Genomic DNA, 25,157 nt, shown 5'->3' with positions numbered 1-25,157 from the left:
TTCAAAATTTTGCAGCTTAAAATACAGACAGTCCAAATTTTTGGCTTAAATCCTAGCATTAGATCATTAAATAGAGAGAAAGATATTGAAAAACATCAATTCATCAGAGTGACAAACAAGGACAGTATGAGGTGGTTGTAAGTTGTGCTAAAAATAACAGCTACATATCCCTTAAATCACACAAATTTTTTCTTTTGTTTTAGTTTTTACATAGTTGTATGATTTCCCATCTATAGAACACAAATACCCAGAAATTTTCTGAAAATTCCAAAAAGTGAAAAAAAATCTATGAGGGATTATATGTAAAGCAGAATTCTGCTGAAATTATTTTCTGTCTTATAGCTAAGACATATAGGACATGGTGGAGGGTGCCCCCCTACACATATAAGCCCAGCAGCATGTGGCCATGCCCTGATGTCAAATGAACCAGTCTTCAATTCATCATCATCATCATCATCATCATTTAGCATCCGCTTTCCATGCTAGCATGGGTTGGATGGTTCAACTGGGGGCTGTGAAGCCAGAAGGCTGCATCAGGCCCAGTCTGATCTGGCAGTGTTTCTATGGCTGGATGCCCTTCCTAACGCCAATAAAGATTAAATAGGTCCTGTGTCTCAAGCGTAAGCATGAGAAAACAGTAGTAGATCAGCAGAGTAAAAGGTAAATAAACCAACAGAAACAACTGATAATGGAAAATCAGGAATCTTCAGCATAACAGTAAATGACTGTTGACGTCTATCGGCACATGAAGAGGGAATCATCATCCAATAAAAATAATTAAAAAAATTACTTACAGCCTAATGTAAACTGTACTGTTCGGCTCATAATTTTGCCATAATCATTAGAAGCCATGCAGCGATAGTTGGTGTCATCTACTCCTGCTTTAAGATCGGAAATTGTCAATCTTCCATTGGTAAGTGTGTAGCGAGAGCCTAGAGTGGAACTTACTGCAGTGTTTCCACGGTACCAACTGTAGACTGGTGGTGGGTTACCAAATGCAGTAAACTCCATATAGGCACTGGGTGGAGACATTATAGCCAGCACATTCATTGGTTCCCTTTTCGCTTTTGGTCCTCTCTGAATATTATTCATGTCGTTCAGATGTTGTCCAAAATCTATAAGAGAAATGAAGAACTCAGAGATGAAGAGATAGTTTGGAAATTCCTCAGCCCAAATGTCACACTGATATTAGTGCTTGGTAACAAAAATAGACATCTGGCATTGACACAATATACATAATTGAGAGGTCCTATGTCCTTTATATCCTTGATTTTGGATATATGATATAATGAAGTGGGGTAAAGCAATGTATTCACAGACATACTTCGACTACTGCTACGAGAGATACCAAACAACTTCTGTCTCTCAATGATTGTACATTATTCTTTTGACGAGTTCACCTTTTAATCACACAAGGGTGTTAACGTCTATCACCACAACAGCATCAGATAGCAGGGTATGATTTAAGGTGTACAAGCTAGAACAGGTCATATATTTCAAGGTTACTATGTACAATAGAAGGGGTATAATTAGGAGTACTATGAAAGAGAGAGAGGGAATAATTGAGGGGTATATTTAAGGGTTGCTAGAAGAGATATAGTTAGGGACATTACATATGAGAGGTATTAAGTAAAACAGTGAGTATAATTAAGTGTACTATGTAAGGGAGAGTGTAATCAGGAGTACTTCACAAGAGATGGGATATAATAAGGAGTACTAAGAGAGGGAAATATGTTTAAGGAAATATGTAAGAGAGATTGAGGACTACTTTGAAAAGAGAAAGTATAATAATATGTATAATAATAATAATGAGTAAGAGTGAATTATGAGTGACTGAATAAACATCAGGGAGGTTGAGCCAGTCATTCATACTCCTCTTACACAGTTGACCTGGTGAGATTTGAACGTAGAATATAGAGGGATAAAACTAAATATTGCATATCCTTGTTATTTAATCTCTCCCTGCATCTACCACAGGTAATCAATGACAGTTCATCCATGTGTATCCTGCCATATTTTTTTCAGACTGTGTGTCCAGGACACATTAACCCTTTTGATACCAACCAAGCTGAAACCAGCTCTGGCTCTGAGTACAAATGTCTTGTTTTCATAAGTTTTGAATTAAAATCTTCCACCAAACCTTAGTCACAATTTATGTTCCTAACACTAGCTGAATGATAACTAAGTTATTTTACTAAACTCTTTGTTATATTTAAAGTAATTGAAAGAAACACAGAGCATCTCAAAATAAATACAGTAACGAAAGGGTTAACCAAAGTGCCTTTGCCTTATTTAAGATGGTGGAGTGTGATTCAAGGGAGATTTTGTGATTTTAGTAGGTCTTAAGATTATGTGTAGGGGAGTACAACCTATCATCACTCAAATAAATATGGTTTGGTACATTGTACTATGCTTTTACTAATAGTTTTAGATGTTTATGTAGAAGTGAGTAGGCAGCTCTCTTGACCCAGCAAAATACCGAAGACATGACAGCTGGACCAGTTGCTGGTTTGTATTTGTTACAGCTAAGATGACTGGACCAATGTGAAATGAAGTGCCTTGATCAAAGACACAACATACCACTCAAACCAGGAATGGAACCCAAGACCTTGACCAGAGACATCTGTCACTGGTACAACGCTAAACATTTGAAGGGTACTGTGTAAGATAACGGGGGCATGATTTGTGGGGTACTACTTTGAAAATGATGTATCTTTCAAGAGTATTATTGTGCAAAAGAAGGGTTATAATTAAGATTACTATGAAAGAGAGTGTATAACTGAGAGGTATATTTAAGGGTTACTATGTAGAAGAGATATGATTAAGGGTAATGTCCTTATTATATGGTTCAGGATCATGACCAAACACTCAAAACATTAGAGCTTGCAACTCCACAGAAACAGCAGCTAAAATCTGCTGCAAATCATAGATTTTTAATTTTCAACTTTTAGTCAAGAAGGAAAGGGTTTGCCAGTAACTCTTTTACAGGAGTTCTAAGATGGATAGGAGGGAGAAAGAGAATGGTACTCTCAAGCCATAGACTTGGCATAAATGTTTGCAACAGAGTGAACTGATAAAAACACTCAAGGGCTTGGTGGTGAGTGATGGAATATATCTGTAACATAAGCAGACCACAAAGGAATTTGAACTCAGAATGTAAAGAGCTGTAATAAATCCTGCAAGGTACATCTTCAGATACAAACATTTCTGTCAGTCCACTTGGCCCCAAAAAGACAAAGTTATTCTCTGCAGGATTGGAGCTCTGAATATAAGGTACCGACTTAAAGAAAGTAACATAGTAACATTGAACAAAGTAGTCTTAACCCTTTAGTGTTCAGATTATTCTATCAAACATAATGCTTATTGATTCACATTGATTTGAATTAATCATGCATTTTCTCATATCTTCAAGATCTTGATGGTGTAATTACTTAATGTAGAATAACATTGTAGGGTAGGTGTGAGGGCCTGGATTTGGTCAGTCTGAACATAAAACAGATTAAATATTTTGGCCGGATATGGCCGGTTTAAATACTAAAGGGTTAAATATACACCTAGGTCTTTGATCATAAAGTCAGCCGGATAAAGGCAGACCCAGACCTAAGCACTAACGTAGTCAAACAATAATACAATTGTCATTACAACTTACCAAAGCTTCTGTGTGGATTATAAATTCTGTAACTCTCTTTTTCAGGAATTTCACAGATACTAGAACGTTGTGTCTGCCCATCATCCCGGATCCAACTGTATTTGCCATCTTGGAAACATAAATGGAAAAAAATTTATAATCTATTGTATTTCGGGATGGTCATTTTTTCTTATTCTTTATGCAAAATAAACACACACACACTATACATTTGTTCTTCACTCGTATATCACTGTTTTTATTCTAACTCATGTCCATTGTCCGGAAATCTTTTATCTCACATATGTGACCTCTTCAGCAACACTTTCCATCTTCCTGCTCCGCTTAGTCCATTCTGTTGTATGATGTGTATCCTTATCATTCATAATCTCTCTCTCCCTCATTATATATTATTCTTTTTTACTCTTTTTACTTGTTTCAATCATTTGACTGCGGCCATGCTGGAGCACCACCTTTAGTCGAGCAAATCGACCCCGGGACTTATTCTTTGTAAGCCCAGTAATTATTCTATTGGTCTCTTTTGCTGAACCGCTAAGTGACGGGGATGTAAGCACACCAGCATCGGTTGTCAAGCAATGCTAGGGGAACAAACACAGACATATACACACACATACATATATATACATATATACGACAGGCTTCTTTCAGTTTCCGCCTACCAAATCCACTCACAAGGCTTTGGTCGGCCCGAGGTTATAGCAGAAGACACTTGCCTAAGATGCCACGCAATGGGACTGAACCCGGAACCATGTGGTTGGTTAGCAAGCTACTTACCACACAGCCACTCCTGCGTCTATATAAATATATATCATCATCATCGTTTAACGTCTGTTTTCCGTGCTAGCATGGGTTGGATGGTTCAACCAAGGTCTGGGAAGCCAGGAGGTCGCAATAGGCTCCAGTCTGATTTGGCAGTGTTTCTACAGCTGGATGCCCTTCCTAACGCCAACCACTCTGTGAGTGTAGTGGGTGCTTTTTACGTGCCAGGGGAGGCTGGCAGTGGTCACAATCAGTTGGTGCTTTTTACGTGCCACCGGCACAGAAGCCAGTCAAGGCAGCGCTGGCATCGGCCACGTTCGGATGGTGCTTTTTACATGCCACCGGCACAGGTATCACAGCTACAATTTCCATTTGATTTTTTGATGTGGATATACTTGACTCAATAGGTCTCTTCAAGCACAGCAGATCGCCCTATGATCCAAAGTAAGCACAGCAGGCCGTACTGCGATCCAAGGCATTTTGGATGGGCTGGGGCTTCTATGTGAAGCTGGTGCAGGAAACAGCTATGAACTCACGTTATTTGTTGGGTCTTCGCAGTCACAGCATATCTTCAGAGGTCTCAGTCTTTCGTCATTGCCTCTGTGAGACCCAATGTTTGAAGGTCATGCTTGACCACACACACACACACACACATATATATATATATATATATATACATACATACATACACAAACATTTATATATATATATATATATTTAAAATCATTGTTTTAATGACTACTTTTTTATACTTGAATGGATCAGATGGAACTCACTGAGAGTGATTTTGTACACCCAGTTTCCCTTCCTGTGGGAAACCTACAACTGTTTCCAAGTAAGATATTTCCCCTTGGCCAAACATATTTTCACAAAAGACTGAAAATAAATCACACTGCTCATATAATGATGTCACTCACTCATGACAGCCAAGTAATGTCAAGACAAGGACACACACACACACACACACACACACACACACACACACACACACACACACACACACACAGTGACTGCCAATTCTTTGGAGAAGGCCATCTCTTCAAATGATAAATGTCGTCATGAGATCTCATATGACTAGCAAGTCTGGCTTTACGCAAACAGACCCTACTACAAATGTTACAAACATTTTCAGGCAGGTAAGTGTCTAGGATCGAAGCCAAGTCCTGTTTACAAAGTGTTAGTTTCAAGAGGGAGCATTCAATTCTTTGAATTTCAAATGCATTACAACCATCATAGAGCACTCCTCTCCAAACTAATCGATTTTCTGTCGTGTACTTCCTGTTTTCAACATCCATACTAAGAACCTTAAGGTTGTTTTTAACAGAATCTCTAAAACATTTCTGGATGTCTACTATGTTGCAACTGTCTGTATAACAACTGCTATGGTAACCTGTTATTCCTTATACTAGTAAGGCTCTCAGCCCCACACACCTCATTGCATATGAGAAGCATCTCAATACTGGACATGGATTGCTGGAGAACAAAAGTGTCAATGTTAGAGACTGCCGTTTGATGTATAAGACCCTCCTAAGATAAGTTTGATGGAATCTTTCCAAGATTTTGATGTAACAATGATACAAAGTCCAAGTCTAAAAGGAATATATAAAGGCAGTTAAGATGCACAGTTCAAAGACACCAAGCTTGGTTTAGATGGTACTTCTGTCAGGCCACACAAATCTTCAAACCTTCCAAAAACTTTGCTGGTTTTTTTCAATCTTCAAATTATTTCAGAATCAAGGGATCCATCACCAGAGAGAATGCTGGCAAGACAGATGAATGAGTTGACCCCCATCCAGTCATGTACCCTGGACAAAGATGTTAGGTTCAACATAAGGCTGACTTGGAGCTAGAGAGATCATGAACTTCGTCTTCTTGCTCTAGTGAAGAAATCCATTATATGCTGCATATCTTCTTTAAGGTGAGGGAGATCTCCATCATCAGCATAAAGGGGCTCATGAGCAAGGGCTTAAAACATTTTTGATTTTGTATTGAAATGTGTTACATCAAAGACCTTACGTGTGGTTCTGAAGTGAATATAGACACCAATGTTGCAATCTTAAAAAGTGTACAGGGCAATTACAATGAAAAGTATGGAAAAAAGGGCTGAAGTAGGAATATTAACTTGTTTAACCCAGTAATTGATGGAAATTGGTTGCAAGAATGAACCACTCATGTTAAAACAAGCTTTCATATTATGATGGACTTACTTAAACAAGTTGACAAATTGAAGAGGACACCCAAGTTTACCAAGAATGATCTAGGGAGTGGTGAGTGTATGCCTGTATAAATGTGTGTGTGTGTGTGTGTGTGCATATATAAATATATATACACATAAATATATATATAAATATAAATACACATAAATATATATATATATATATATACACATAAATATATATATATATATATATATATACACACACACACTAGCAAACGCACCCATCCTTTGGATTGTTTAAGTTGCTTTGATGGTATTTTTTTCACCAAATAATTGAACTAGTGAGAAGGTTTATGAGTAACACGGCAATCTATGTTTCCGATTAACTTAGGAATGGAAAACCAAATTGAAGGCTGGTTATTGTGGATACCATTGCACTTTAATGATCATAGAACATATAAGTTTGCAAGTGATGCAAAGTAGAGCTACTGAAGTGTTTTGGGAGTACATTGCAGAAAATGACTACAAAATATAGTTGTTTTACATGAAAGCAAAATTTCTTGTCAGAAACAGCCACATAAATGGTGTAAGGAAATTGAAGGAAGATGTTGGAACTTCCCCTCTACAAATTTATTTTATTCAACAGCAAAGGGAGCTAATTTTTCGGAAAGATAAACTAACAAAAGCCCCTTTATTCTATCTTCCCACATAGCCTGTGCATAAACTAACAGCAAATGCTGCATAAAGTTAAATTGGTATGGAGCTTTCTGAAAGATACATACAGCTTCTGCTAGTGGAAGCAAAACCCAGAAGAGTTAAGATGTAAGCATATGCTAAAACCCCTCATAACTTTTTTATATTTACTCTCCTTCTCTTTTACTCTCTTTTACTCGTTTCAGTCATTTGACTGCGGCCATGCTGGAGCACCGCCTTTAGTCGAGCAACTCGACCCCAGGACTTATTCTTTTGTAAGCCTAGTACTTATTCTATCGGTCTCTTTTGCCGAACCGCTAAGTAACGGGGACGTAAACACACCAGCATCGGTTGTCAAGCAATGCTAGGGGGACAAACACAGACACACAAACACACACATACATATATATATATACATATATACGACAGGCTTCTTTCAGTTTCCGTCTACCAAATCCACTCACAAGGCTTTGGTCGGCCCGAGGCTATAGTAGAAGACACTTGCCCAAGGTGCCACGCAGTGGGACTAAACCCGGAACCATGTGGTTGGTAAAAAAGCTACTTACCACACAGCCACTCCTATGCCTATATATATATATATATATATATATATGCATTTATGCATGTATGTATATGACAACACAACAAAACTCTCAAATCTTGAATCACTCTGTTACTTCTATTAAATATTAATGAAAATATACATATACTCATATGTATATGTTTATTCATTTGGACACCAATAAAAAAATTACACAATGAATGTTGTTTACCTCGAGGTGCCTCAAGATTGACAGATTTTCAGTTCTAAATTCTATTATCACAACAATTTGGATATTTTAAAATAAATATAGAGGTTTTGAAATAATTATGAGAAAAAAAAATATATCTTCATATTTATTGTTTACTAATCTGAATAAAAACAGCAGTAATCTGGGCAACGCCGGGTAATTCAGCTAGTTAAAAATAAATTAATAAGATAGCAGCTGATGAAGCATCTTTGATCTGCTTGGTTAGTGTAGACCTTGAGTTACACAATAACAAACTAATGGTAGTTTGTGTTTACATACCAACAAAGTTAACAAATTGCAAAAGAATGCCATAAAAATATCTTCCATAACATTTTCCAGTGCAGGAGTGGCTGTGTGGTAAGTAGCTTGCTTACCAACCATATGATTCTGGGTTCAGTCTCACTGCATGGCACCTTGGGCAAGTGTCTTTACTATAGCTTCGGGCTGACCAAAGCCTTGTGAGTGGATTTGGTAGACAGAAACTGAAAGAAGTCTGTCGTATATATATATATGAGTGTGTGCTTGTGTGTCTGTGTTTGTCCCCCCAACATCACTTGACAACCGATGCTGGTGTGTTTGCATCCCCGTAACTTAGCAGTTTGGCAAAAGATACTGATAGAATAAGTACTAGGCTTACAAAGAATATGTCATGGGGTCGATTTGCTCGACTAAAGGCAGTGCTCCAGCATGGCTGCAGTCAAATGACTAAAACAAGTAAAAGAATAAAAGAAAAAAGGAGTTGTGATTTTTCAGATTTCAAGTAAAGTCTAGGATGATTAAAGGGTCATTTAAGTGTATTTATAGAGACAATAATTTCATACATGGAAATATCACCATCATTTAACATCAACTTTTCATTAGTTGCCTGGTTTAGATGGAATTTAAGGTAAATTTTCTAGAGCCAAATGCCCTTCCTGCCACCAATCCTCACCTGTCTCCAAGCAAGGTAGCTAATTTTCCCTGATGCCCAGGCATTTTTAAAGTGAAAAACTGGTAATGAACAACCTCAATTGTATGATGTAAATGTTTTGTTGCAAACATCATGTGGTGTCTAGACAAGGGTACACACAAATACATAAACACACACATACATATATACAAATATGTACAATGGGCTTCTTTCAGTTTCCATCTGCCAGATCCACTCATAAAGCTTTGACCAGCTTGGATCTACAGTAGAAGACACTTGCTCAAGCTGTCATGACGATGATAATGATGGGGTGGGGAGGATATGTGTTTACCTTTACCAATGTAAACCTTTGGGTCTTTTATGTTAAATAAGAAACTTAATGAAATAGAATTTACTAAAATATGTTCCAGTAACAATAAAGACAGCAGATAATATGATTGACTAAAAGTGGTGTCCCAGCATAGATGCAGTCCAATAAATGAATTCTTTAACACACACACAATAAATGTTTGATACTCACCATGATAAACATAAATAATAAATCTTCCGGTACCGTTTCTCCTAGCATCATTTGCCCAAAACATAGTTTGGCTGTTTATATCTTGTCCATCTCCGAGCCAACGAAAATTATTGTTTCCTATATATTCTCCACTTGTGTACCAGGTAAATCTAAACAGAAGAAAGATAATATAAATAGCAATCTTCTTATATAATAATGAATGTAGTGGTTTTTATATATATATATATATATATATATATATATATATATATATATTTCTTTACTACCCACAAGGGGCTAAACACAGATGGGACAAACAAGGTCAGACAAACGGATTAAGTCGATTATATCGACCCCAGTGTGTAACTGGTACTTAATTTATCGACCCCGAAAGGATGAAAGGCAAAGTCGACCTCGGCGGAATTTGAACTCGGAACGTGACGACAGACGAAATACAGCTACGCATTTCGCCCGGCGTGCTAACGTTTCTGCCAGCTCGCCGCCTTTATATATATATATATATATCTCATCATCGTTTAACATCCGCTTTCCATGCTAGCATAGGTTGGATGATTAGACTGAGGTGAACCAGATGGCTGCACCAGATTCCAATCTATGTTGGAATAAGTAATTTAATATATATATATATGTAGTTGAAATTTATAGAAAAACAAAAGATGAAGACAGGTGTATGAACAACAAGCAAGTGTATCAGTTTGGTGCTTGGGAAAAATGAAAATGTCTTTTACATTTTGAGCCTATATTTATATAGTGTAGTGTTCTATTATTGGTGGGATCAACAAAAAAGCACCCCATCCATGTGAGAAATAAATATTCAATAAACACAGGTTCTGCCAATAGTACACAGCATGCTATACAAGCTTGCTCAAATTTGTACTATCAAAGCATGAAACTTACAATAGCTCACATTTCGATCCTAAACAACCCCTTATTGCTGTAACCATCAGAAATGCTGTGAACCAGTAATTGGTTAATTGTAGCCAATGACACAATTGTCCACCAATAGCAATATAAAATAAGACACTAATATTTTTAAGGGAAATAAATCTTGACTTACCCAGTTAGTTTATTCTGACCGAAGTAGGAGGTCAGAAAATTGTTCTCTCCTTGTGAGTTGACACTGACAAGTGTAGCACCATATTTCTGAAATTAGAAACAAAGGAATACTTAGCATATTCATACATAAACACACATACACAAGCATGTATGTATGTATGTATGTATGTATATATATATATATATATATATATATATATAGTTAATCTAAACATGAAAACACAAAGAGAAAACACAACAATGCAAGGACGTAAAACAAGTATAGTATTATTGGACGCTCAGGAAAGAAAGAGGGTTTAATGTTTCGAGTGGAGCTCTTTGTCAGAAACATAGGAAAAGGAAAGATCCAAAGAAGGGAAGACGGAGGAAAAAAAATCGCCAACGGTACACACGCAGTCACATTTTGAATGTGAACCATATATATATATATATATATATATATATATATATATATAAATATATACATACATATATATACTCGCATAGACGTGTGCACAAAGACCAGCAAAGATAAAGAGACAGAGAAAACAAATACAAATAAACACAACAATAAACTCTCTCAACTCAACTACCTCTCCTCCTTTCTCCCACCCACCATATTGTATCCACCCCAGGATTACCAGTAATTACTTTTCCATAGTCTTTTTTCTCAGGATGTCAGAACTGGAATCCCCACCCCAGCCAATTCTTTTCCAGCAGCCAACAACTTGTAACTGTTCATTGGTAGTTACTTCAAGAAGGAAAGATTTGTCTTTTGTTGATTGGAAGCCACAGAAACCAAAGATAAATACTATTGTGAAGGAACAGGCAGACAAGTAGAACCCTGCATGTTAAGGAACTTCAGCAAGGACAGAGTAAAACATCATTGAGAAGCAAAACAACCGAAACTATAATTTGATATCTATATCCCACTCTGTTGAGGCATTTTATTATTTTTTAAGTTCTTGGTCATGGGGGGAAGGGACTCTGTGGCCTTCACTTTCAGATACCCATAAAACATGAACACAACCTCATAAACAACCAATATCAGAGTCACTTTCCAGGGACAGGCTGAAGAGTGGAAGAAAATGCAATATGCTCAAAGTGTCACACTGTTCCCCATACAATAAACCACTATCAGCTGGAATGCACAATGCTGTTCTTATAGTTAGGTGAAGCTTGTTTCGCAACCATGTGGTTTTGGGTTCAGTCTGATGTCAAGGAAGCCATCATATGCACAGGAATGTGCATCACCATCATCATCATCAACATTTGTTCTCCATGCTGGTATGGGTTGGACGGTTTGACAGGGGCCAGCCAGCTGAAGAGCTGCCTCGGCTCCATGTCTGTTTTGGCATGGTTCCTATGCCTGGATGCCCTTCCTATTGCCAACCACTTTACAGAGTATTCTGGGTACTTTTATGCAGCACCGGCATGAGTGTGCTTATGTGGCACCAGCCCCCAGGACCATTCTTGGTAAACCCGGATGTCCTCTTCAATTTGTCAACTTGTTTAAGCAACTCCATCATAATATGAAAGCTTGTTTGAACAGGATTAGGAATGCTCAGCAGGAGATGGATGCAGGAGACATGCCTGTAATCAAGGACAACCATGCTTTTAATTAGCTTGACGTGTCTTATCAATATTCCAGGACTGTCACTACTTGAGCAAAACAGAATGATGTTGATACATCACTGGTTGCTTTGCACTTTTGAAACTCTGTGAAATAAAAAAAAATCTCTTACTTGAAAGACAGATAAGAATTGGCAAATGGAATAGCATCCAGTTGTAAAATCCTGCCTCAAATAACTCCCCTTCTAACCCATAGCATGACAAAATGTACATTAAACAAATGGGACAACAGTCCAACTTTTTTACATGCTACAAATGACAGGCTTAAGAAGATAACATATTAAAAATCTACAGCCATCTCTCATAATTGAGGATGAATTGGTATTAGCATAAACCACACTTTATTTTATGGTTTTAGGTTCCCACTGACATAAGCACCTTCTGAACCCTCCCAACCATGACCCAGTATATCATTCATGATGCTTCACCAGTTCACCTAGGGAGGGGAAGACAGAGAACCATACCAACACTGGGGTGGCATATTATTTCACAAATCCTTAAAGGATGAAAAGGCTAAGTAGATTTTGATAGATTTTGAACACAGAGTAGAGAAAACTCGTCATCTGATACCCTAATGACTTCACCAGTTGACCACCTGATGATCATTACTACTACTTACATTAAAGCAGTGAGCTGGCAGAATTGTTAGCACGCCAGGCAAAATGCTTAGCAGCATTTCGTCTGTCCTTGAGTTCTGAGTTCAAATTTTGCCAAGGGCAACTTTGCCTTTCATCTTTTTGGGGTCGATGAAATAAGTACCAGTGAAACACTAGGGGTTGATGTAATCTACTAGTTCCATCCCCATAAAATTTCAGGCCTTGTGCCTTTAGTAGAAAGGATTATTACTACTTACACTACATTCTTCTTTAGCCATGTCAATGGATTTCAGTGAATTCATGATGAAATTGTAACAGGAGTCACTATATTTCTGCCATTGATTAGGACAATCTAGAAGAGAGAAAATAATGAATTTGTTTAAAGACTCACCACAACATGAATATAACTAGAAATTGTGTCAGCAATAAAATATACATACAAGTAGCCATGTTTATCAATGGTTCATTCATCACTGATCTGGGATAATACACTCAATATTGTGAACCACATTACACTTGCCATAGACTGATCTGTGATAACATGGGTAGGTGACCAGTCTAAGATTCTGCTTGTATTGCAAAACTGCCTGCTCCTCCAGATCAGGCATAGGTAACCTGCTTCAAGAAGCAGGCCACATGAGGCATGGTTAATCAATCAGATGGACTGCACTACTAAAAAATTCAAGATAATTTTTTAGTGGCATGCCATTCAGAAAGTACTGCAGGCTATAGTTTGCCATAACTGTATTGGATCTTTTCCATCTCAAGCACAGATTTTTTAATGAATTTTTTTAACTAAACACTTTGAAACTTCAGATTCAAAGTGTTTAGTTTATGTTTAGTTATTTTCACTTAGGAATTCATTACTTCTAGAAAAGAATAAGACAAAATGGTCATGGCTGGAACACCTTTTCTCACAGATCCATTACAATCAGAGCTATCCTGTGGTTAAAACAATATTCTTCACTGAATGATGAAGCAGCTAAAGTTAAAGAAAAGTTGAAAGAATAAAAGATAGCGAGTATCCATATTCCAAATATTGGGATTCCCTTGACTAGCGTAATTTATTCAGATTTTCGTATGAAATAAATAGAAGACGTTATGGGAACTCAGTCCATATTATGGCTAATATCCAGTGTTGTATGAAAGTAGTTTCACACATCTTGTCAATCTCAGTCACAGATTTTTTTTAATTAATTATTTTTAACTAAACAGTTTGAATGTGTCAGGTTTTTCTATTCTGTATATAAAAAGTTTGGCTACTTTTTCTAGCAGGTCATGCAACCACATACAGGCTCTGTCGTTGGTGTGTCTCAGTAATAATTTTCTAAAAATAATGAGCCGGAAGTTATTGTTCACAAACAGCAGCAGTAACTTTCTTCAGCTGAATCCACGTCACTGATTGGTTAAAATTACCCAAATATGACAACTTTAACACGAAGTAACTTCTAAAATACAAAATTTTGTCAAAAACATAAGAGTAAACAGTGTTCTACATGACACATTCAACCAGTATCTGAAGTTTCAAAGTGTTTAATTTAAAAAAATTCATTAAAAAATCTGTGCTTGAGATGGAAAAGATCCACTGTACTAAACCTAACCATATAAAAAAAAGCAAAACAAAAAGAGGACTAGGCAGTGCCAATAAAAGACATTCAACCCACGATTGTCTCTTTTCTTTTTTTTTTTTTCTAGTTACTCTGTTATTCTTTGATGAAGACCTGCTCTGTGCACCCACTTTGTAATGAATATATTGGAGAAGTGTTCAAGAATATTCTATTGGTATCGAAACATTAGAACCAAAATCTTATCACTAAGAAACATCCTAAAAATACAGTGTAACAGATACTTACCAGCAAGCGTCTGCAATGAAAAGCAGGCTAGGAAGACCAGGATCAGTGGCATTGCCAAAGACGGCATTTTGAAATTACTAATAATTACTTCTGAAAATAAAAAAGATAGAATACTAAAGTTTACAAAATTTATATATATATAAAAAAAAAAAACTGATATTAGTAAAATAACTCATTAAATAGAGAACTTGACCATTGGAGATTGGTTCAGAAATTATACAAGAAGGTAAGAGAGAATATGGCCCAATAGGTGAGAAGGGTAGATGGATAAATTCATTAGATTGTGAGAGGAGAATGACAAATGGGAGTTTAAGTGAATATAGTATGTGGAATAAGGGTGGAAGTGAAATGAATAGTAGATATTCTGGCAAAGAAGGTGTAAGAAACAAAGTGGAGAGTAGCAGTATAATAAACCTGTAAACCAGAGGTTCTCAACCATTTTTTTATCTATGGACCCCTCTGTTTACTTTTTCATTCTGGTAGACCCCAATAGACATCTACTGTTTAAAAACTAGTTTTATAGAAACTTCTTTCAAAATAAGTTGAACTATGTAAAATGTTAGAGAAAGAAGCCTAGTTATTCCTAGCAAAACATACAAATACATACATCTAAAGCAAAATTTTTTCAGGGGCTCTTACAATAATGTTGTGGATAACCAATTTATGATTTTGTTGTGTGACCCCCCCACCCCCGAAAATCTTATTCAGACTCTCAGGGGCCATACGGACCCTGGTTGAAAACTCTTGCAGTGGAAAGAATGGAAGCACTCCGTCGGTTACGACGACGAGGGTTCCGGTTGATCCGAATCAATGGAACAGCCTGCTCGTGAAATTAACGTGTAAGTGGCTGAGCACTCCACAGACACGTGTACCCTTAATGTAGTTCTCGGGGATATTCAGCATGACAAGGCCGGCCCTTTGAAATACAGGTACAAGGCCGGCCCTTTGAAATACAGGTACAACAGAAACAGGAAGTAAGAGTGAGAGAAAGTGACAAGGCCGGCCTTTTGAAATACAGGTACAACAGAAACAGGAAGTAAGAGTGAGAGAAAGTTGTGGTGAAAGAGTACAGCAGGGATCACCACCATCCCCTGCCGGAGCCTCGTGGAGCTTTAGGTGTTTTCGCTCAATAAACACTCACAACGCCCGGTCTGGAAATCGAAACCGCGATCCTATGACCGCGAGTCCGCTTCCCTAACCACTGGGCCATTGCGCCTCCACCTCTTGCAGTAGACAGATCAGAAGATAAGGAGATGATGTGTGGATGGGAAGCGGGGAGAGAAGGAAATAGAGTGATGGATATGGGAGTGGCTATAGTGAATAGAGGACAAATATAAAAGTGGTGGTCATCAACAAGATATAAGAGAGGGTGTTAAAGATAAGATATGTCAGAGAAAAGGTGGTGAGAGATAACTGGGTGCACAGAAAGGGGTAATAGATGAAACGATGGAGAAAAAGTTAACTGCAAAGATTTTGGTGGGATCAGTATGAAGCTAAATATTGTGGGGCAATTAGTCCAGCACTCAACCATTACTGAAGCTGAACAGTTGAGCTTCACCAACATATTTCTTATAAAAGTGACAGATGCTGCCACTGCCAACAACAACCACTACTGCTACCACAGCCACCATCTCTCTCTCTCTCTCTCTCTCTCTCTCTCTCTCTCTCTCTCTATATATATATATATATATATATATATATATATATATATATATATATATATATATATATATATATACTCTTTTCTTTACTCTTTTACTTGTTTCAGTCATTTGACTGCAGCCATGCTGGAGCACCGCCTTTAGTCGAGCAAATCGACCCCGGGACTTATTCTTTGTGAGCCCAGTACTTATTCTATCGGTCTCTTTTGCCGAACTACTAAGTGACGGGGACGTAAACACACCAGCATCGGTTGTCAAGCAATGCTAGGGGGACAAAACACACACACACACACAAACACACACATATATATATATATATACATATATACGACAGGCTTCTTTCAGTTTCCGTCTACCAAATCCACTCACAAGGCATTGGTCGGCCCGAGGCTATAGCAAAAGACACTTGCCCAAGATGCCATGCAGTGGGACTGAACCCTGAACCATGTGGTTGGTTAGTAAGCTACTTACCACACAGCTACTCCTGCACCTATATATATTTATATATATATATATATATAAATTCTTTGTCTCCAATGCATTTTCAAACCAAATCAAATCAAATTTTACTTGGTAATCATATCAGACCTCATGTCAACATGTAATTTTTTTTTCATTTGAATAAAAACAATACAACACTGGCACTGGTTTGGTATTACATGTCAAAAGTGAAAGAATAACATCTATATTGTAATGTGATATAATATTGTTTCACTTTTATTCTTTCAGTTTTACTTCTAATTATATCCTAATGTGAATAACATTACACATTGGTAGCTTTCAGTCTTTACAGCCATGACAGTAGAATGGTGTGTCAGTATGTTGACTGACATAATGAACAGCTGGAAGTGAAACTCTTGACATTTGTCATTCAATTTACCATTCAATTACCAGTTAATAATTATCATAGCAGTTGCAAATTTACCTTGAAATTAGCAGTTCATACATGTACCTCCATTTAGTTAATTTGCTTATATTTGGTTAATTTATATTGTATACAAAGATAAAGACATACTACATACATACAACTGCTTACAATAATAGAGATTACTATTTAAATTCTTCTATGTTCATAATTTTTGGCTTAACCAAAGAAAAGCTGGAATCTCTCCAGAAACAAGTATAATGCAAGAAGGATGGTAGAAAACCGAAAGTAAGGGTCTCAACACAAAAGGAATTGTTGAATATTGTTGCATGAAATTTTGTCACATACAGAAACAAAAGTTGCTAAGTCATCTGTGCAGAAGGAGATAACCATTCCTGGTCACCCTGGAATGGGCAGAGCACCGAAAGAGTTTTATCATGCTCACTACACTGATTATGTTAGCACTGAGTTCACTATTTATGTTATGTTCAAATTTAGCTGCCTGCTTTTGTTTCCGTATGTGACAAGGTTTCATCATCATCATCATCATCGTTTAACGTCTATTTTCCATGCTAGCATGGGTTGGACGGTTCAACTGGGGTCTGGGAAGCCCGAAGGCTGCACCAGGCCAGTCAGATCTAGCAGTGTTTCTACAGCTGGATGCCCTTCCTAACGCCAACCACTCCGTGAGTGTAGTGGGTGATTTTTATGTGCCACCGACACAGGTGCCAGACGAGGCTGGCGTGCCATTAAACAATTCCTTTTGTGTCACACAAGTGTTAAAAGATGACAAGTCATGGATTTGTTAACCAACATTAAAACTTCTGCACAGAGGATCATGCGAACAAAGATAACATATTACACTGAAAGGATTAATCAAGGTTATCCCTGTATTGAGACTGAGGTAAACATTGTTGAACAATGTTTTAAAAAACTCAACTAAAGACAAAGGAGACGATTTTATAATAAAGTATCATTGAGCCACCATGAACACAGCAAAACAGGCATTTGGTAACACCGTGATGATAAAAACCTGTTTCTAAACCTCAGTAGGTGTAGATAATTTGCTAAAACAGGTTTACAATATAAATATTAATCAATTCCCACTTAAACACAAAAGTAAATATAAAGATTTTACTGTTGATGAAATCTAACTTAATATCATTATCATTGGTTTAACCCTTTAGTATTTAAACAGGCCATATCCGGCCCAAATATTCTACCTACTTTATGTACTAACTAGTCAGATCCAACCTATCACACCTACCCTTCAATGCCATTCTAGAAATATACAACCTCATCATGAAAACTTTATAGCTACAAAATAAAGCATGATTAATTATAAACAATGTCAATGAAAAAACATTACATTTGACAAAATAATCTGAATACGAAAGGGTTAACATACATTTTACTTCTACATTGGTATATTGTGTATATCCCCACTTTTAGAATAGGTATACAACATTCCTATGTTGTAAAAGAATTGGCATAAGAAAGGGCTTATTACTGTTAAAACACTGCCTTAAAAAGTTCTCTTGCCAAACTCCCACTAGTATTAAAAGGCAAATGTAAAAACAATGATAATTGCTATGTAGTGGAGAAGCCTACAATTCATAGCATTTCATGTGGTACCAATATTGTTCCCAGGTATGTTTGAATCACAGATAGAATGCATTGTGGTATTTGTTCCCACTCTCTTCACTCTTGAGTTCAAATCCCGCCCTTTATCTTTGTGACATGAATAAAACTATAACAATCTGGAGAGTGGATTGGTAGAAGGAAAGATGCCTTGCAATATCTATTGTAGATCTTTGCATTTTGACAGCTGTTAAGTACCTCTTGCAACCAAAATCACAATAGTTTCTTTTTTTTCCCTCACTTTGCAGTATGCATTTGATTCAGATGCCTTAACTACAGAATAATTCAGCTATGAAACCAGTGGGATTGAAACTTAAATTGCATAGTTGCAAAGTGAATTTCTTAACCACACTGGTATGCCTACACTCATCTTAACTGCAGAGCCTTAAAAAAAAAAATGACACAAAAAATAAAGGTCCTTCTCAAGCCATAGGCTCATAAGGTTGGTTTCTAGAATTGCTCACTTTTGCCAGCTGAGTGGACTGGAGCAACACGAAATAAAGTGTTTTACTCAAAAAAACAATTTATCAACCAAATCAAGGAATTGAAACCACAATCAGATGATCAGGAGTGAAACACCCTAACCTGTAAGCCACATGCTTCCACATGTCCTAAAGTTTAGAATAATTTCACTCACAAGAGTTTCCAATGTTTCTCGTCAGAGATTTCTCCTCTACACTGAACTAGTTGGGAACCACCGTAAAATTGCTGTTAGTGGTCTGTGTTGCTGTATGTTTGTTAGCTTCAAGTAAGTTCTGATCTAGTATATCTATAATAAAGTTCATGACCATCTCATCTTTTGAGGAATATGTAGGACTACATTAACTAAATTTTTCTTTATGAAGACACAAGGTTTAAGGTAGTGAACTGACAGAGTTCTTTGAATATTGGATAGACTACCTGAGGGTCAGTCAATGTTGACCAACAGTGACCCCTATGCTCTATTTCTTCACTGTGCTGACTCCATAATAATAATAATCCTTTCTACACATGGCACAAGGCCTGAAATTTCAGGAGAAGGGATTACATCGACCCCAGTACACAACTGGTACTTAATTTATTGATCCTAAAAGGATGAAAGGCAAAGTTGATTTCAGTGGAATTTGAACTCAGAACAAAGGTGGATAAAATACCACTAAGCACCTTCACCAGTGTGCTAATGATTCTGCCAGCTTGTTGCCTTAATAATAATAATAATCCTTTCTACTAAAGGCACAAGGCCTGAAATTTGGGGGAAGGGGTGAGTTGACCACATCGACCACAAGTACACAACTGGTACTTAATTTATTGACCCCCAAAAGGATAAAAGCTAAAGTCAACCTCGGTGAAATTTGAACTCAAAACATAGTGGTCGGCGAAAATACTGCTAAGCATTTCGTCCAGCATACCAACGATTCTGCCAGCTCACCAACTTCTTCATAATATTGATATAATAATAATGGCTTCAAATTTTGCCACAAGGGCAGCAATTCGGGAAAGGGGACCAGCCAATTACATCAACGCCAGTATTCAACTGGTACTTATTTTATTGACCCTGAAAGGATGAAAAGCAATGTCGACCTCGGCAGAATTTCAACTCAAAACGTAGCAACAGGCAAAATACTAAGCATTTTGCCCAGCACGCTAATAATTCTGCCAGATCACCACCATAAAAATAATAATAATAATAATAATGATGATAATAATAATGATGATAATAATAATGGTTTCTAGTAATTTAGGCACAAGGTCAAGAAGGGGATAGTTAATTATATTGGTCCCAACAGTGACCGGTACTTTATATTTCTGATCCTGAAAGAATGGAATGCAAAGCTGACCTCAGCAGATTTGAACTCAGAATGTAAAGAATTGGAACAAATTTGCAAGTCCAACAACAATCAAAGCAGGAGAAAAAAAAAACCCCTAGGAAAGCAAGAAATGTATTTAGTAGAGAAATTAGCTTTATCTTTAAAAAAACAATGGCTCTAGCAGAATATGAACTCTAGACTGCATGATAAATAATCCAGGACCATAATTTTATCTCAAAAGTTACGATTGTTTACTGAGCTTTACAAGACAAGGTCATGAGGTCAAAAGCATTAAAATTATTGAGCTGTACTTCTACTCCATGTAATACATTTATTCTTGGTCAGTATTTGTCTAGTTAGGAGTTCTCAGCCATTTTTTGTCTTTAGACCCCTTTGATTATTATTTTATCCTGGTGGACTTCCATAGTCATTCAATGTTTAAAAACCAGTTTTATAGAAACTTATTTCACATATTAACTTGTGTAAGTTGAACTATGTTGAATGTTACTATGTAACATGTTTCTTGCAATACATGCATCATCACCATCGCTGTTTAACATCTGACATGGGTTGGAGGGTTGACAGAGAACTGGTAAGCCAGGAGGCTGCACCAGGCCCCAATCTGATTTGGCAAGGTTTCTACAGCTGGATGCCCTTCTTAATGCCAACCACTCCAAGAGTGTAGATGTACCACCAGCACAGGAGCCAGTAAGGCAGCACTGGCATCGGCCAAGTTTGAATGGTGCTTTTTATGTGCCACCAGTACAGGTGTCAGTTAGGTGGTACTGGCATCACCATAACCACAATGTCACTCGGTTCAACAGGTCTTCACAAGGACGGCATATTGCCCAACAATTGAAGGGTGCTTTTAAACGGGCCACAGGTTCCCTCCACTTCTTCACACAACTGTCCTCATCCATGTGCATCACATGACCATACCAGCACAGTTGTCTCTCTTGCAAAATAAAACTGACGTTTCTTATGTCCTACTTTCCTCTCAGGGCGCTTACACTCTGTTGTGTACACACACTGACTTTAGACATTCAGTGGAGCATACTGATTTCATTTCTTTCAAGCCTATGCATGTCCTCAGCAGTCACAGCCCATGTTTCACTGCTGTGTTCACACACAGGCATCATACAGTCTACAGTAACCAGCAGAATTAGGAGCTCTCTGACCTTTGCCCAGGCTATTATTCTAGCAGCTATGCTCTCAGAGCATCCACCCCAGATAAGAGAAGTTATCAACTACTAGTTTTTTCTCCTGGCATGTGATGGAATCTATTTTCTGTACATCGTCAGTGTTTATTGCACTTGTGCATCTGTCACATACAAAAAACTATCTTCCCAGTTAACCTTCTTTTGATATTGTTGCACCTCATATGTGTCCATAGCTTACACCAGGTACATCTTATGGAGTTTCTACCAATGCCTTTTCTATAGATTGAGCAGGGCTATCTACCTGAAGGGATTTGTGATTTGTCTGCCTTTCTACTTACTAAGACTTTGGTTTTTGCTAGGTTAATTCTAAGGCCCTTCAATTCTAGACCTTGCTTCCACACCTGAAACTTCTCTAGTTCTGGTAATGACTCAGCTATTAGAGTAAGGTCATCTGCATAGTGAGTCTCCCAGGGGCAGCCTGTCTTGAATTCCTCTGTTATTTTCTGGAGGACTAAATGGAGGCTAAGGACTGATCTTAGCTGAACCCCTACTTGTATCCTGAATTCTTTATTATACTCGTTGCCAACCCTTACTTTACAGTCAACATCCCTGTACATGGCTTGTACAGCTCTCACTAATCACTCATTTATCATTAGTTTCTGCATTGACCACCAGATAAGGGCTCAAAGGACCCCGTCAAAAGCTTTCTTCGTGTCAACAAAAACCAAGTACAGAGGTTTATCTTTAGTTAGAAATTTCTCCTGCAGTTTTATCAGAAATATAGCATCAGTGGTGCTTTTTCCAGGCACAAACCCACCCAAACAACATCACATCTAAACTAACTCTCTCCCTAATTAGTTGGGCTATGACCCTCTCTGAGACTTTCATCACCTGATCCAATAATTTGATACCTTTGTAATTATTTCTATCTAAGGCATCACCTTTACCTTTGTAGCAGTTTACTATGGTGCTGCTACACCAGTTATTGTTTATGACTCCTTCATGTATTACCTGGTTAACTATACGGCTGACTGTGCTATAGCTGACACTGCCAGATATTTTAAGCAGCTCAGCAGTGATTCTTGATGGACCAGGGACTTTCCCTGTCTTCATACCCTTAATTGCTTTAATCTACAAAAGTACTGTCAATTTGGATAGCTGGTCTCTCTGTTGGGTCAACATTTGGCAGACTTTCTTTCTCTCATTCATTCTCTTCATTTAGCAGCCTTTCATAATGGTGTCTCTAAGTCTCTCCATCTCTTCACACACAGCACAGACACAACAATCAGACAAATTACGGAAGCTACACACATAATAGAAGATAAACCTAGCCTGAATAGGAAACTGGAATGGAACACTAGCACACACCACAGCATATGACAGAAGAAGATCCCCATAAACTGGTAACAATATAAACAAAACTAAAAACAATAAAATACACAGATAAATAAACAAATGGAAGTAAATAACTATATACATTAAAAATAATAATAATAATAATAATGATAAGTAGGTGTAAACACATGAACAAAATAAAAATAAACAAAAACAAATTACACGAACGTATATAAACAGGCGATACAAATATTACAGGCACTTCCTCCCCCCACACACACACTAACTAAACATAGACACACATAGAGGTATACGCATGCGCAAATGAAGTCACATACAATAGGAATACAAAATGGCTGACCGTTAGTAAGGAGGGACACACAAATAAGAAAGAAGAAAGCAAAGGACCACTGATGAGGTCACAGAAGTGTGACGAAATAACTCTGGCCGAAATAAGATTAAGATTAAAGTAAAAAATAAATAACACTGAAGCAAAGTAACACCAAATATATAGTGCATGCGTTTTTATTGGCTAAACTGGCAAAATGACCATTCCTAAATACAACAATATCTGTTTCAACACACGACTTCACATAAAAAATCTTACAAACAAATACATAACATAATATATATATATATATATATATATATATATATATATATATATATATATATCATCATCATCGTTTAACATCCATTTTCCATGCTAGCATGGGTTGGATGGAACATACATACATACATACATACATACATACATACATACATACATATACATACATACATACATACATATACATACATACATACATATACATACATACATACATACATATACATACATACATATCCATACATACATACATACATACACACACACACACCACACACACACACACACACACACATATATATATATAGTCATGCCAATGGTTCTTCAGCAACAACAAATTCAGTGGCTATTAATGACAGACAGAGAGCATGTTCTTAAAGCAGAGAATTGGAACTTATGGAGACAATATTTACATATCGCCTGTGGAAACAACTACATCTCATAATGCAAGAAAACAGTTGCATAATCAAGTACCTACAAGCCTGGAGAGCTACGTTGCATAGAAACAATTGTAGTGATTGAAAATAAATGTCCAACTGTACTCCTTGCTGACTCCAAATTTTTTTCAATGTTATACATACATAGAGAGAGAGAGGATATATATATACTAATTTAAGATAAACTTGTAAGCAAATTTGCCATGTGATAGATTCAGATTTATTATTAAAGTACCCATGCTATACATTTTATCACTGGTACTGTGCTGATACTCAAAAGCAAAGCAAGACAGTTCTCACTGGTTCACTTCACCCAGTTATAAATAGCTTAAATGGTGGAACAAGAAACCTGAACATATCACCCCCTAAATATTAATGTGTACACAGGACAAGAGATTCAATGACACTAGATAACCTTAGAAAACAAGATTCAGAATAAGACAGAAAGGAATTGAGAAAAAGACAGAAAAAAAAGAAAAAGAAAAATCATGAAAGCAAGAGTGAACAATAAAAACCTGTTCATTTGAATTTTCATACCCCACCTACATTCATATACTTGCTTTTATTATTCATTATGAAGTTTAGGAATTCAAATAAGTTAGCCTGGGAATCTAGAGAACTAATGGAGTTTAATTATGATAAAAGACTTAATATTTGAACAACAACAACAACAACAACAGCCACTGCCACCAACAGCATAATTATTTTCTTATTACTTTTTATTATTCCTACAAAGAAATTCTCTATAAATGTGTCACTGTTTAAGAAGCTACTCTTATTGAATGACTCCCACCACCACTCCACTCAGTTAATTAGTGTTTCTTGTCATACTTGGAATTTTCCCACCAATATGGCATAGTTGAAGTATGTTCTGTTTAACCCTTTTGATACCAACCGGCTCTGGCTCTGTAGTACAAATGTCTTGTTTTCGTAAGTTCTGAATTAAACCTTAGTCACAATTTATGTTCCTAACATTAGCTTAATGACAACTAAGTTATTTTACAAAATTCTTTGTTATATTTATAACTAGCAGTATCGCCCGGTGTTGCTTGGGTTTGTAAGGGAAAT

The 25,157-nt window shown here is 37.0% G+C and overlaps 1 protein-coding gene across 3 annotated transcripts in view; it reads right to left on the bottom strand.

The window, feature by feature from the left end:
* The window catches only part of LOC115211982 (contactin), a 107,712-nt gene that overhangs the window by 58,542 nt on the left and 24,013 nt on the right, over positions 1 to 25,157 (bottom strand). For all 3 annotated transcript variants that reach the window (XM_029780758.2, XM_029780760.2, XM_036503007.1), the window contains exons 2-7: positions 14,594 to 14,683; positions 12,998 to 13,092; positions 10,535 to 10,620; positions 9,478 to 9,626; positions 3,650 to 3,757; positions 795 to 1,115 (exon numbers count right to left, since the gene is read on the bottom strand). In XM_029780758.2, the coding sequence (XP_029636618.1) occupies positions 795 to 1,115; positions 3,650 to 3,757; positions 9,478 to 9,626; positions 10,535 to 10,620; positions 12,998 to 13,092; positions 14,594 to 14,660 (826 nt within the window). In that variant the 5' untranslated portion in view covers positions 14,661 to 14,683. The remainder of the gene's footprint in view (positions 1 to 794; positions 1,116 to 3,649; positions 3,758 to 9,477; positions 9,627 to 10,534; positions 10,621 to 12,997; positions 13,093 to 14,593; positions 14,684 to 25,157) is intronic.

Source organism: Octopus sinensis, linkage group LG5 (assembly GCF_006345805.1).
Source record: "Octopus sinensis linkage group LG5, ASM634580v1, whole genome shotgun sequence".
In the NCBI taxonomy this organism is placed as follows: Eukaryota; Metazoa; Mollusca; class Cephalopoda; order Octopoda; family Octopodidae; genus Octopus; species Octopus sinensis.
Note: the sequence above shows the minus strand (reverse complement) of the source record. Positions and strands in the feature narration are given on the sequence as shown.